The sequence below is a fragment of the Panthera tigris genome, chromosome D4, assembly GCF_018350195.1.
Source record: "Panthera tigris isolate Pti1 chromosome D4, P.tigris_Pti1_mat1.1, whole genome shotgun sequence".
In the NCBI taxonomy this organism is placed as follows: domain Eukaryota; kingdom Metazoa; phylum Chordata; class Mammalia; order Carnivora; family Felidae; genus Panthera; species Panthera tigris.
The window spans coordinates 37,890,883-37,905,527 of record NC_056672.1 but is presented as its reverse complement, the minus strand read 5'-3'; the positions used below and the strand labels follow the sequence as shown (position 1 = coordinate 37,905,527).

General features: G+C 42.6%; 1 protein-coding gene across 1 annotated transcript in view; it reads right to left on the bottom strand.

The window, feature by feature from the left end:
* LURAP1L (leucine rich adaptor protein 1 like) overlaps positions 1–11,151 on the bottom strand; it is a 53,052-nt gene extending 41,901 nt beyond the window's left edge. The window contains exons 1-2 of the mRNA XM_042964474.1: positions 10,929–11,151; positions 9,625–10,834 (exon numbers count right to left, since the gene is read on the bottom strand). Of these exons, the coding sequence (XP_042820408.1) occupies positions 9,625–9,948 (324 nt within the window). The 5' untranslated portion in view covers positions 9,949–10,834; positions 10,929–11,151. The remainder of the gene's footprint in view (positions 1–9,624; positions 10,835–10,928) is intronic.
* Positions 11,152–14,645: the final 3,494 nt, after the last annotated feature.

The window sequence follows — 14,645 nt, the reverse complement described above, 5'->3', positions numbered from 1 at the left end:
AGATGCGGGGAACTTATATTTTCCACTTCAGGTCCTATTATACAGTTTGCATGTTTAGTATCATTTTAATAAGTTTTACATTTTATGAAATTAAGAGAAAACCTGGAAACACAGTTAATTTCATACCAATCAAAAGTCAATAGTAGCTATTTATGATTAAAATCTCAGCAAACGAACTATAGGTAGATCTCTGAACTTAACAGCCTTGAAAATTGGACTTCAATCAGCATGAGGAGAGACATTTCCTTCTCAACTTTGATCTCATGCTTTGTTTGGTTAACAATAAAACAACAATGATATAGACAACTTTTGCAAAAGAAAAAAAATCAGGGAACCTATTAGAATAATAGCCTATGCCAGCAATCAGAGTTATAACCGACATAGCTCACTGTTTGGGATGCTGGTGTTACATTTTTGTGAATTTACTCACGGTGATAGGTATGAATACGACAATTTTATTCTGCCCGTCAAATATATGGAAAGTCAAAGACTTAATTCTAGCTCACTTCAGGTGTCCTAATTTAAATACAGAGGAAAAAAGAGAACATTCCATAATTGTAATTAAAAATAGATAACGCTAATGATTTTGTAGCTCACACACATTATCTAGTGAATTTGTTAAATTAAAAACTATTCTACAAAAGCAACGCTATGCTGATAGTAGAGGGGTGGGGACATGCCTGTGAATGTGATGGAAGGGAAGTGATTATCCTATGAAAATCTGAAATCAATCATAAGACATCACAGGTCAGGTCGAGAACTCACCCCTAAAGACAGTCCAATGTGGCTATCTCCAGACTGACAGGATTAACAAGCACTGTGAATAATAAAATGTATCAGAATTATAGGCTGAGCTGTAATGGCCATGCTGGCAGACCCAATCAAAGAGGGTCCTGTCCTGAAATTGCCAAATGAAGCCCTGGGTCCAGCAGTGCCAGGTCATAATCACATTCCTATTTCACTCATGCCCTGATTCCTTGCTTGCCCAGTCTTCTAGCTTTCCACTGCATAGACCTGCAGAGAGAGGGATTATTAGTCAGTGACATATTATAGTTTTAGTTTTAAACATCACTTGCTTGCAAGAGTCAATTTGAAAGATATGAATCATTTCTTTAATTGAGAACTCAAGTATTCCGATTATGTCTAATCTCTTGGAATATCACAAACGTTCCAGTATCTGACAAAAATCGAAGATGTTTTTTTGGGGGCGCCTGGGTGGCTCAGTCGGTTAAGCGTCCGACTTCGGCTCAGGTCACGATCTCGCAGTCCGTGAGTTCGAGCCCCGTGTCTGGCTCTGTGCTGACAGCTCGGAGCCCGGAGCCTGTTTCGCATTCTGTGTCTCCCTCTCTCTCTCTGACCCTCCCCCGTTCATGCTCTGTCTCTCTCTGTCTCAAAAATAAATAAACGTTAAAAAAAAATTAAAAAAAAATCGAAGATGTTTTTGAGCCATGAAGACCGAAGGCACATGAAACCCATGGGTTGCCCTTCTGCCTTCTCCATGTGGCATGGATCGCTTTATGACTGTTAGCCTTTAGATCCAAATTTTAGAGTTTGTATTTATATCATTATCACCAGGAAAAAACTCAATAAGAAGATTATGTTAACATGGTATGTGAGGGGCACCTGGGTGGCTCCATTGGTTAAGCAACTCTTGATTTAAGCCCTGGTCATGATCTCACGATTTGTGAGATCAAGCCCCAAGTCGGGCTCTATGCTGAGAGCATGGGGCCTGCTTGGGATTCTCTCTCTCCCTCTCTGTCTCTGCCCCTCCCCAACTCATTCTCTCTCTCTCTCTCCCTCTCTCTCTTTCTCTCTCCAAATAGGCATTTTTTAAAAAAAAGCGGTATGTGATTGAAGATGAGTACATTCCAATTGGAAGACTTTGTTATTTCTTAAATCGAAGACTAGTCTAAGTCCGATTTCTAAGAGCAGAATTTACTTTGTAAAAGAACTGTTACAAGTTGGATAATCAGTTATTATGAAAAGTGAAGTAACTACTTTTCTTTCTGATTAGTAATTAATTAGGTTGCTTATAAAAGTGAAGGAATAAGATAAAGATTAACCAGGTAAACATTTCTTTTTTTTAAATTTTTCATTTCTTTCTTTTGAGTGAGAGAGAGGAAGCGCAGGGGGAGGGGCAGCGAGAGATGGACAGAGAGAATCACAAACAGGCTCCACTCTGTCAGCACGGAGCCCAATACGGGGCTCGATCTCATAACCGATCGTCAGATCCTGACTTAAGCCAAAATCAAATTCAGACACTTAACCTACTAAGTCGTCCAGGTGTCTCCTAGGTAAAAATTCCTTAAGATGTCAGGAATCTGTTTATATTACCTAACATCCCACAGTGCCTACCTCAAAAGTGGGTGAGGAGTGAGAAAGAAATACCATAATACATCAAACCTGTTTAGAATGCTAACTGGCATACTGTAACCCTCCAATAAATGTCAGGTAATATAATAAAAGATTATTATGTAAAATAAGGAAAACAAAATCCAATCCACACACACACCAAATTTATGTAAGCATATATGTACCATTTATATGCTGGCAAAGATACAGAAAAAGACCTGAGAGGATTCACACCAAACTGTCAGCAGATGAGCGATTCCCTTGGGGTGTGGAGTAATAAGGAGGAGGTGTGGTGTCTGGGGGGAAGGTAAAAGGGCACTTTTTTTTTTCTTTTTATAATATATTTCTGGAAGTCTTATAATGAGAAAACAGATGTTAACTTCTAAAAAAGAAAGCAATAACATTTTTAAAGGAATACCAAAAGATCCATTGGTGGCTATGATGAAATTTCTCTAAAAATGTTCATTGGTAATAAACGGGCATTCTCCATGGTACACAGACACAGTAGGGTTTGGGAGTGAATTGGATCCAGCCTATAACCAGGCTCACAGAGGTTCTTGTTTGAATGGAAGGCTGGGAAACCACTTACAGTGACTTAGTGAAATGATTTCACCTCCCCCTACCCCAGCCCCAGAAACAATAGTTTTCCTCTCTGTAAAAGGAACATAATAATAGCTATGTATGAAAATCTAGCTCAATGTTTATTCCCCTTTAAAAAAACGAATTGGGGTGCTTGGGTGGTTGAGTCAGTAAAGCGTCCGACTTTGGCTCAGGTCATGATCTTGCAGACTGAGTTCGAGCTCCGCGTTGGGTTCTGTGCTGACAGCTCAGAGCCTGGAGCCTGCTTCAGATTCTGTGTCTCCCTCTCTCTCTGCCCCTCCCTCCCTCCCTCCCTCCCTCTCTCTCTCTCTCTCTCAAGAATAAATAAAAAACATTTAAAAAATGAATTATTCAGGTTTTATTTTTAAGTCTTAGACTGAGGTGTTTGAAATGTATGTTTGAAAACATAACCTTGTTTCTTGTGAAATCTATCAATACAATTTACATTGGGCTCCATCTGGATCAGTGCGGTTCAGCCACCCAACGTGGGAAGTCCCAGCACAGTGCTGTGCAACTGGTACCACCGCAGAAACATAGGATCACAGAGCTCCTGTCAGAAGAACGGCAATCCGAAGGTGCTGCTCAAATGGACACAAGATGGTGTCACAATTCCCGGTTTTCTGGTTCTTTCTAGTGGGTTACCTAAGATCCAACCTCATCCTGAACAGAATCTCTCAGAGAACCAAAATGCGACCAGTTGGAAGCGTTTAAAAGTGTAGGTCATGAACACTGTTGAGTTCCACTCCTGAGCTCTGGTCTTGAACTGGTCCAGAGAATCCTTCCCTAGCAGCATTTGTGGAGTGGGAGGAGGTATTTATGAAGATATTGGTGACAGGAAGGGTACAGTTGCTGGGAACCAGGTGACTTTTGGATGTGTTCATCCAAGCCTTGGATCCAAGTCATCCAAGTCTGACACAGGGATGGTCTATGGATGTTACTCGTGAGAGGGAGCCCACAGTAAATAAACACATAGTTTAACATGTTTAAAGTTTTAAAAATCTGGAAGAGTATATCATCTCGGGTGTCACCATGGGCATCAAGATATTCCGAAGCATGAGAAGTAACAGCAGAATCATGGTTTAAAGCTCAGATTCTGACCTTGACCTAGCTCGTCTCTTTACTGTGTCTTGAGCATTGACAATTATCTGCAACGCTTTACCTACAACGTAGATATGAAAATTATATTTAGTTAAGATTATTATAAGGTTTCACTGGGATGATACATATAAAATGCATGGTGCTTTGCCCATTAGAAAGCTTTTGTTGTTAACGAACCAAATACTAGTCTCTGTTCTCAGACTTCCTAGGCTAACCCCAAAATTAGGTTCTTACAGCTCCTTAACCTAGGCTACCCACACACTGCAGAGGGCTTAGTTCACAGCACGTGCTTCATAAATGTTGAGTCTGAACTCAAAATCGACATTTCAGTCGGACTGAAGCTAGGGAAAGGCCTCACGTATTTCTTTTTCACTTCTATATAGAAATATAGTGTCTCCTTGGAACAGTGACGCGGGAGGTGCTGTGATAGTCAAGCAGAGGAGATGCTTAAACTTTAATCAGTCCCCAAACCACACTGCCCATCTGCAGCTACTTGTAGAAGATCAACAGGACAGCCGTGTCATTGACATACTACCTCTTACTGCCATCGTCCTTACTGATTTGAATGCCTATGTAATTGTTGATTTTCTTGTATTAGTTCATTGAATTCTTACAATGCCTACATAGAGATTTTTTTTTTCCCTATGTTAACAAGAAAGCGGAATCCTTGAGTGGTTATATAACTTTCTCAATGCCACGCACAAAGCCAAAAGCAGAAAGAGAGCCACTGAGGGCTAGACAGGCCTTCCGTCTGGGAAGATGGGCTAAGAGTCTCCAGAGGGAGAGGGTACAGGGCCTTGGCAGCCGGCTGGGCTCTCCTGGTTTGTATCTCGACTTGCTCTAGACTTGGCCAGAGTCCCAGCTTGTCTAGGTCCAAACCCATGAAGATTCCACCAAACCAGAAGCCTACCACTTGAGTAGTGAAGAATAACCTCTAAAGAAAAATAAAAGGAACATCCTTCAAAGAAAAAAAAAAAAAAAAAAAAAACACCACAAGAATGTAACAAGTACTCAGGGACTCCAGAGACTCCAGCCATAAATCCCCATTTCAGAAGCAGTATTTAAAAAACCAGAAATCAGGCGCCCGGGTGGCTCAGCCGGTTAAGCATCTGAGTTCGACTCAGGTCACGATCTCATGAGATCAAGCCCTGCATCTGCCTCTGTGCTGACAGCTCAGAGCCTGGAGCCTGCTTCAGGTTCTGTGTCTCCCTCTCTCTCTCTCTCTCTCTCTCTCTCTCTCTCTCTCTCTCTGCCCCTCCCCCGCTCAGACTCTGTCTCTCAAAAATAAGTAAACATTAAAAAAAATGTGACAAATTCTTTTAATTGTGACTTATTAACTACAAAATGGAAAGCTAAGTATATGGTTTTTGTGCTGTCATGGAAATGGACATAATCTGTCTTAAAAAAAAAAAATCTCACAATATTTGTGGTCTCTCACAGTATCACGGCAGTATGGTTGTGCAACTTGAGTGCAATGGAAAGGAATTCTCTTTGGTCAGAAAGTGTTCTTCAAGTATGTGCCAGTAATTCAACATACATTCCTAGGTACAGGGCGGGGCTCCATCAGGTTTTGGAAATGTCACTGTTTTCAAGGTAGGTATAAATTCTCTAAATTGTGTCTATGTGTTTCTAGCAGAATGACACGAGTGCCTTTGTGTTCACTTCTGTCAATTTTCGAGCCACTGTGTAAGGAAACATGTTTCAACAAGATTTGTTTGTCAGGTTTAGGTAAGTATAATGACACTCCATGTGCATAATCGCAGAAGAAGCCACAGTTAGGAATCAGATTTCCTCATCTCCTTGATGTCTTTGTCCCTAATATTAAGCCCCTTACTTCGTATCATTATCAGCAATTTCAATTCCTTGCCCGGGGCGCAGTCAGAAATCTCCTCACTTTCCCTGATAGCCTGATCTCTGCTATGGCATCGGGCACCTGCTGACCTGGTAGTTTGCAATCTTTCTCTGGCCAAATGATACTCCCATTTTATCTTTTCCACTAACTTGTGACCTCATCCAGGAAGGAGCCTTCCACTGTACAGATTCTCAATTACATACATAAGGGTTTTTGCTTAAACTTTTGTCTAACTTTAAAAAATAGCTAAGTGATAAAATAGGAAAAATATTGTTGAAACTGTGAAGTTATGAAAGATGACTAAATTATAGAACAAGTGATCTATAGATCAACATGTATGGAACAAGAAATCTCCTAGCCTACTCTGAAGCATATCCAAAGCAACTGCGAAGTTAATTTAATGAATTTTTTTTTCGAGAGAATATAACTGTTTATTACAAAGTCAGCAAGCCATTGAACGGGGGGTGGAGGGAATTAGAAACGATCCATGAGAGAAAGTATCAAAAACCAAATATAAGTCTACCACTCTTAAAATCTTTGACATTTTGATTTATGTTCTGCTAATAATCATGTATGCATTTGTCTGAGTATACGTGTGTTTGTGTCTAGTCCTGGGTATTGCCTCGAAACTTTATTAAAGCAAGATTTGAGGAACTTGGTGGGGTACTAGAAAGGATCGGTAACTAGCTTGAGATTGTTTATTCTATTTGCTGCATTACACAGCTGTGATGCGAACAAACCCCAAAAATATAGAAATTAGAACATAGTATTTCCATAGCAGTTTTCATGATGGCATTGTATCATGTGAAGATTAGCAGTCATCTTGACATAACCCAGAACTGACTGGAACCAGAATGTGGCAACATAGGTTTTGACAGAGATTATTGACATATATTGGAAAAACACTTTTTCTTTCTCTGAAAACAAATACATAAACATTAAAAAAAAATAAATAAAACGCTCTGAACAGAAAAGTAGTGAACACATACTGGGCAGACTTTGTACAAGAGGCCTGACATCTCTTTCCAATCTCGTGATAAATTTCCGAGGTATATCTCTGTGTTTGTTTATTGTATTGTTAAATTTCCTGATCTCTAAATTCAACATAAAAATACTTCACATACTGGGAAAATCTGTCTCAAATAAGAGAGAAGGAAATGATCCATGAAAGCATAAAAGGAGGTGAGAGAAGCTACATAAACTCATGTGTATGTAAAGAACTTTGTGTTCAGACTACCCCCCCTTCAAGTCTATGCTATATTGTGTCAATGGTATACACATCCATCTAACAGGAAAAGAAGGGAGGCTTAACTCCTGGAAGTCTCTAGAAAGGTTTGTGCATGGCTCAGGTGTTTCTTAGGGAGAGAGTTCCAAGGGCAGGCCCAAAGCCTGGTAATTCCAGACAATCCAGAAGAACAATGCGTGAACTAAAAGTAATAAACATGAAATGTGGGGTCATGCTTAATACCAAGGAGGTTAACTCAGTGCACATAGTATAGGGCAGAAAAGCACATAAGAAATCTCAATTAAGAAGTCATATTCCACTCTATCCCTAACTTCTCCACATGGAGATGTGGGGAGGAGACAGGCAGAACAGCAGAACACCTGCTCAGTGTTTATAACAAACCTGCCAAGTTGACACAAAAAACAAATCTGTTGCTTCCCAGATATGCTGAAGCTGGGGTTTTTACCACCCAAAAGAGTTATGTAAAATGGGGGAAAAGGGTCTCACTGGCAGGGGAATATACCTGTCCCAATCTTTTCTCTAAACTCCCAAGGCTAATGTTATTTTCTTTGTGGGGCACAAATTTGAACACAAAACATCTGTCTGGCGTGAATTCTGTGGATCCTGATGTTAAACATAGAAAATATAACAAACAGTCAAGGTAGCAATCTGCTGCTGATAGCATTGTGGTTTCTGTTTGCTTTTTAAAAATGTATTTATTAATACACCCTGATCATACACAGAAAGTTCTGGTTTGGGGAAAACACAGTCTTACTGCACTTATGGTATTTTCATTAAGAACAACAGATAAGTCTAGAAAGTGTCCTTGGTTGAGAATAACCAGATCCCCGCCCCCCCTGGAGTTCTTCAACACACTTGGCTTAATTTACTACAAATAATAAATGGCAAATAAGTGCAAGAGATTTGAGAGCCCTAAGTAGACAAGCTCTTGTATTTTCAGCACCCATTTACCCACAGTAAATGCTTAGTACTTTTTGAAGAAGTAAGATATATAACCTGTGTGTTAGACAGTGAAACATGAACAGAATAATAATTTGCAATATACATGATGCATGAATATATATGCCTATACATGGATAGGTGTGCGTTTGTGTGTGTGTGTGTGTGTGTGTGTGTGTGTGTGATTTGCTTTCAACATCTGAACACTCCAAGTAGGAATAAAATAGAACATAAAACAACATAAAACTACAGTTATTAGGTAGACCAACTTTAAAGATCTTAAGATAGGTTTTTAGAGTGTATATCCTAGGACCTTTATGTAGAGAACACGGTGAAAATTCTGAACACAGGACATGATCTCTGAAGACTGGCTTTTTACCCTTATATATTCGCCAAGATTACTTTATGCTGTGGAATTTATTACCTCTTGAGTGTTCCAAATGCAGAAAGAGAGGAACCAGGGGAAACACCTCTGGTTACTTTTTAATGCAAGGCCCTAGGAGACAGGATCCTTTAGGTGGAAAATCCTTGCCATCCTCCTGGTTGACTGCGACCACTGTGGCAACTTCCCTCCGCTCCAAGCTGGTAGAAAATGCTGTTGCTTTGTCATTTTCTTCAAACGATTTAGGAAGGAATTATTTCCTCCAACCAGTTCACTGGATAAATAAACTGAGGTTCACAGAGGCCAAGTGTCTGGCCCCAGAGCTCAGGGCCACTAAAGTTTGTCCCTTTAAGAACATCCGGAATGACAAGTATTTTCAGACCCTGTACTAGTCTCATTGTCTTACTCTTAAGGTAATGTTTGCAAGCGTCACAGAAAACAATTGCAGATTGAGGACTGGGGTGGGGGTAGGGGGAGAGGGTAGGAAGTGGTCGTTAGCAAATCCCTGGGCCTGGGGATCACCTGCTCCCTAGGACCAAAACAGTGAAACAAGCTATTCCTAAGGACATCAAGGACGAGTGGGCCATTGTTTTCAAAGCCAGCTGTGGAGAATCAGCTGAACGGTGGCCTTGGAACAGCTGCGGCTGCCGCACCACTGGGCGGGGGCGGTAGTGGGTGCAAGAGTGAGCCTGGAAGGAGCGCCGGTGGAGACCCTGCCTCGCCACCTCTCGGCAAACCAGGAAGTCCTTTTTGCTGTGGGTGCAAAGGATGGAGCTACCTTTCGAACCGACAGTCTGAACGGCACGCAGCAGCCCCCAGACTGGCTTAGTAACTGCAAACCCTCGGCGGGCAGGGTGCGCGGGAGGCCGCGGACCGGCAGCTACACGGTCAGGGTCTGCAGCACGGAGTCGGCGCTATCACAGAGTACACAGAGCAAAGCAGGCTCTGCGGTCTTAGCAAACCCTGGCCGAGCAAAGTCCGGGGTAAACAAGTCTCCAGACGCGCGCCCCCCGCGCGCTCCTCTGCCCCCCGGATTGCCCACGCGCCCTGCCCTCAGCTCTGCAGCGTCCGCCGCCCTCTCCCCGCGCCCCCCTCCTCCGATCGCCCCACCTTCCGGCGGGGCCCTCATTCCCACAGCTGGCGCGCCGCACTCACCATCTCTCGCCTGAGGAAGTGCAGCTTGGTTTCCAGCCTCTCCAGGGCGCTGCAGTGGCTACGACGTGGGGAGCCAGAGGTTGGAGAGGACGAGGAGGACGACGACAGGGAGGGGGGGAGGCTGCAGCTGCTGCTGCTGCTGCTGCTACTGCAGCCGCCGCCGCCGCCGCCGCCGCCGCCGCCGCCGCTCCCCCCGCAGGGGTCCCTGTCCCTTTCCAGGGGAACCGGCTCCTCCCCACGGAGCGAGCGCACTAGGCTCTCGGGTACTTTGCGCCCTAGCTTCAGCTCGATGTCTCTGAGGTCTGGCAGCGGGCCGTCTTCCATGACTTTTCAAGAACGAGGATAATGGTAACGAAACGCAGCGGAGGAGAGGCGGCCGCGGCTTCCGAGGCTGCGGCGAAATGAACCGACCCCTCCCGGCGCCCGGGTCTCTATCCTCGGCGGCGGATGGAGTGCACCGTCCGCTCCATAACCGCTTGCGCTGTTACCAACCCTGAAATCCGCACAGGACGAGGCGGGTCGCAGCCGCAGTTTCCCGGGCGCTGTGGCTCCCCCGACACTTACTAAGATTTTAGAGATCGCTTCATCCTCTTCCCTTTTGGCCACCCCACTGCAAAGTTGAGTCAATTGATATTGCAGAGAGGAGAAAATCCGAGTATTATAAGCCCAAAGAAGTGAGAGGGAAAACGAAGTCTGGTTGTTGGCGTTATGGGGGGAAAATTCACATTATAAAACTGTCCGTTCACATCTCTGCCTCATTCACTGATTGCCCATCTGGTACCACGCGACACAAAGTAAGATGTGGCCATACTCCGGGGTCGTTTCATTTTCCAGCCATATGTCTCCAAGCTTTCGGGATATCCTGGATTGGCAGAAATAATCCCTGGTCAGTGAAAGAGGAGGTCGGTCGTGTGCATGGCCGCGTGAAAGAGGTGGTTAGCTTAGCGGGAGTTTAACGGCTTTCTCCTTGCAGCAGAAATTCCCTTCTTCTCATTTAGGCAGTTTGGTCCCAGTCATTGTGTTCTTCTGAGCCTTGGAAACTTTAAACTCCGCTGGCAGGTGGACCAAACCACGGCCAACCCTTGTACCGTATATCCCAGGCAAGAAGAGCAATAGAAATGTTCCCAGCCCTGCTGTTAGTAGGAGTTTCAGCGAACTGCTTTAGGTCGAAGTACCTCATAGGGGTGTTAGGTCGCCTGGTAGCCAGAACCTTTAAAACAGTTAACAGAAGTCAGAGGGAGAAGAATGAGTTGAAATGGACCGTCCTTCCCCGCCCCCGATCTTCCCACACAGCAAAAGTCTACCTTTAGAAAGAAGCCTTTTCTACTTGTACGCTAGTAAAAAGTGAAACTGTTTCACCATAAGTTCAGTGAGAATGCCCGGCCAAAGTGAATTACCTTACCAAATGTTACAGTATTTCACTGCCGGAAGTGAAGACTTACGTAGCCAGAATAATTTAGACGAGTGCGGAGGTAGGGGTGGATTTTAAAAGGCTGAAGTTGCTGAGACACTTTTAATCGGGGGGAAAAAAAGTACTGAACAGAGCTAGTGAAACGTTGTGTTTGATAATTTAGCTGTATTTTTCATCTACTCAGAAGATACCCAAAGCTTATAATCTATTTATAAGAAACTACCCAGTAAATTGCCATGGGCTACGTGGATTATAGGTTGGACTCAATATCGAGTTTGTGTGAATGATCTTCAATTAGAGGATACTCTTTCCAATTCAGTAGGCTGATTTGGGGGTTCCTTTGGAATATTTGAAAATATGGGCTCCTCTATTTGGGGGGACAAATAATTACTTGTGTTCTTGGTCCTTCGTGGGCTCCATTCCCAAACATCGCTCGGGTTTTATACTTGGCACGTAGGCAGATCCCATCTCAGAGTTTGTTCTCTTGTAGAGCCTCATCTAGGAGTGATAAGGATAGACAACACAGGCCTTCAGAATGAAATATTTCATGCCAGGGAGAAAATTGCTAAAGTTCTCTTATCAGCATGCCAGAAATTGGTGTGTTAGTTCTCACTCTTAAAAATGAATGAAGAAAACAGTTGTAAATTTAGTGGCCCATTTTAAAGTTGGAACAACCATTCACGAAATCAAAGGAGAACAATGCTAAATCTCAACTCACTGATAAAGCAACGTGCTTTGCCCTGAATTTGGAAAACCACAAACTCACCAGATAAGAACCGCACTGGGATGGACATATAATCCAGGAAGGTTTGCACTTCCCTCAAGAGCAGTTTGTGCATTGTTGTTGCTGTTGTTGTTGTTTTCAAACCCTCACAAAGTTCAGCACAGGGTGGGCCCAGAGGAATAGCTTTACAAACGCAATAGTTTAGCTTGTACTTGGTCAATTAAAAAGTGTATTGTCAAATTATCAGTGTAACTGTACAAAAACCAAACACCTCCTTTGCTGTGAGTCACGGACAGTAAAACTGGTATTTGATACTGAGGTTGATAACTCAGAAATAGAAAACTTGTAAGTATGTATGTACGTATGTATGTATGTTTTCATTTTGAATGTCTGCAGAGAAACCTTCTCTGAAAGTAAAAATAAGCCCTGTATGTGTCCAGCTTCAGCTTGTATGACTTCTTTAGATAGAAGATAACGTAGCATGCCCTTAAGGATCTGGGTAGTCAGCTTCTTGTTCTCAGTAGCTGTACCACCGGAGGGTGGGAGAAGAAATGAAAACACTCATTTGGAACGTTACTGCCAGATACTGGAGGAAACTAGAATTGAAAGTTTGGTAAGGTCTGATAAAATATGAAAGACGGTAGGTCCAGTTTACAGCCAGATGAAAACCCTCCAAGGCAAAGAAGGACCAGAGTCTGATAACTCACAAAGGCATGCTATACTTTTCTTGTAATTTATGAAACATAAATGTTTCCTATAGTTTACGAAACATGAAATGTCTCTCTATAGTCACCCTCCTTTTTTGGTTCTTGTTTACAAAATAAATCTGGCCTCGTTAAGAAAAAAACCTGTATGTAAAGTAATACTTTGTGCTAGTGGAATATACAACAAAGGTAGAAATTTTAAGAAAAGCTTAGTTATGTTGAGCCTTTCCAGCTTTCTCAGTTTAATGGTTTATAACATTTTAGTTTAAAATAGAGACATTCTGGGGGCGCCTGGGTGGCTCAGTCTGTTAAGCTTCAGACTCTTGATTTCCACTCCGGTCATGAATTCACCCTTTGTGAGTTTGAGCCCTGTGCCCCCAGGCTCTGCACTGACAGCGTGGAACCTGCTTGGGATTCTCTGTCTCCCTCTCTCTCTGCCCCCCCCATCCCCCAAGCGAGTACGTGCACTCCCTCCCCAAAACAAATAAATACTTTAAAAAGTAAAAAAATAAAATAAAATAGACACATTCTGAATGCCAAAATGCTAATTTTCAAAACACACTAGAATCCCAGGACCCTTACTAGGCTTCTTACAGGTTGTGTTAACTTTTATGTGGTCTGGTATGAGGACATTCCTTACCCAAAAAGTTCAAAAAAAAAAAAAAAGGGGGTCTTTAAAAACAAAATAAAACAAAACATACAAACAAAACCTTTGGGTCTTGAGAATATTTTTTGTTTGCAAGATTCTCCTATCATTAAAAAAAAAAAAAAAAAAGCATGAGACATTGAACCACTTGCTAACCTTGTATGTTAGCCCGTGGATTCATTGCACATCTTGATCTGGGGAATCAGCTGTTGAGAACTGGCAGTGGTGGGTCTAAGATGGGAATCTGGACTGGGAGTGAGGTCATCACGAATAAGAGGAAGAACAGAGAGAAATGGGGGGGGGAGGGAAACCTCTCTGGATAACCTTTTCCTATTTCCCCAGCTGTCACTCATAACAGCATACCCTCCCTGCTCTTTCCTGTCCATCTCCAACCAGCGCCTGGTTCCCTGAGCCTGATCTACTGAAAAGTAAAATTATAAAAATAGTTCTCATCCTATTTGTGATCTAACTTTTTAGATTTTCATGCTTCTTTTTCTGACTGCCATAAATGTGACCTGGATTGGCCTTTTTCTTTTTCTCTTTTTCTATTTAGAATGCCTAGGAAATCTGAGAATGAGGATTAAACTGTGGAGGAGAAGAAGAGACTTTCCTTCCTAGTTGGATTGTGCTCATTGAAAAGGAAAGGGAGGCTCTTGTTTGTCAGTGCAAACAGAACAAAACAAAGCCAACCAAAACAAAAAGAAACTTAGTGGCTAATTAAATAGGAACGCTGTTGGACCCAGATGACAGGTTCTCAAAGAATGCCTCAGTCACAGAAGCAGACTGATGTGGTGCACACTGAGAAGGCTTCCTGGTAGGGGACGCACTACTTTCAGCCCAAGTAGACTCAGCCAGCCCTTGCGTGGTGTGAGTAATGCCACTCCTTAATCTGCTGCTGGCATTGTGGTTAAAAGAAAAAAAAAAAAGGCCTCTCACCTTCTCTCTGGCACTGATTGAAAGTTTGCAGCTTTCCCCACTCTTGCTGGCAGAGAGTTCAAGCGCTGGGGCACAGTCTCTAACCTGAGACTCCACTTCCCACAGTGCAGGATAATAGCTCCAGCTAACAGCCTCAAATTACGCTTAAGAATTTTAGGAAGTAGCTATTTCATGGGTAACAGATTCTTTGAATTTCTGCTTTAAATGTGGAGAGCTGCTGTTCCTATAAATGTTTTTGTTCGGCCGATGAACTGCTTAACAAGGAAGATGTCATTGCAAAACTAAAGAATGTTGAGCCTATCCACACACAGTGGAATTAGATATCTGTTAAAGCTGTGAAGACTTTACCCTGCCTGCTTATGGCCATTTAATTCACCTATAATTTTGTAGCTGGGTTGGGTCTGTTTTACTAAGTAGAATCATCTAGTTTATTACCACCCTGAGCAGTTTACACATCTTATGCTGTGTATATTGCCCTATCTATCTATCTATCTATCTGCCTATCTAAAATGTCTCTCCCTCAGGAGCACAGATCCTTTAAATAGTACTCTGATTGGAATCTAATTAATATTTATAATCACAGCTAAACACTTCCCTGGA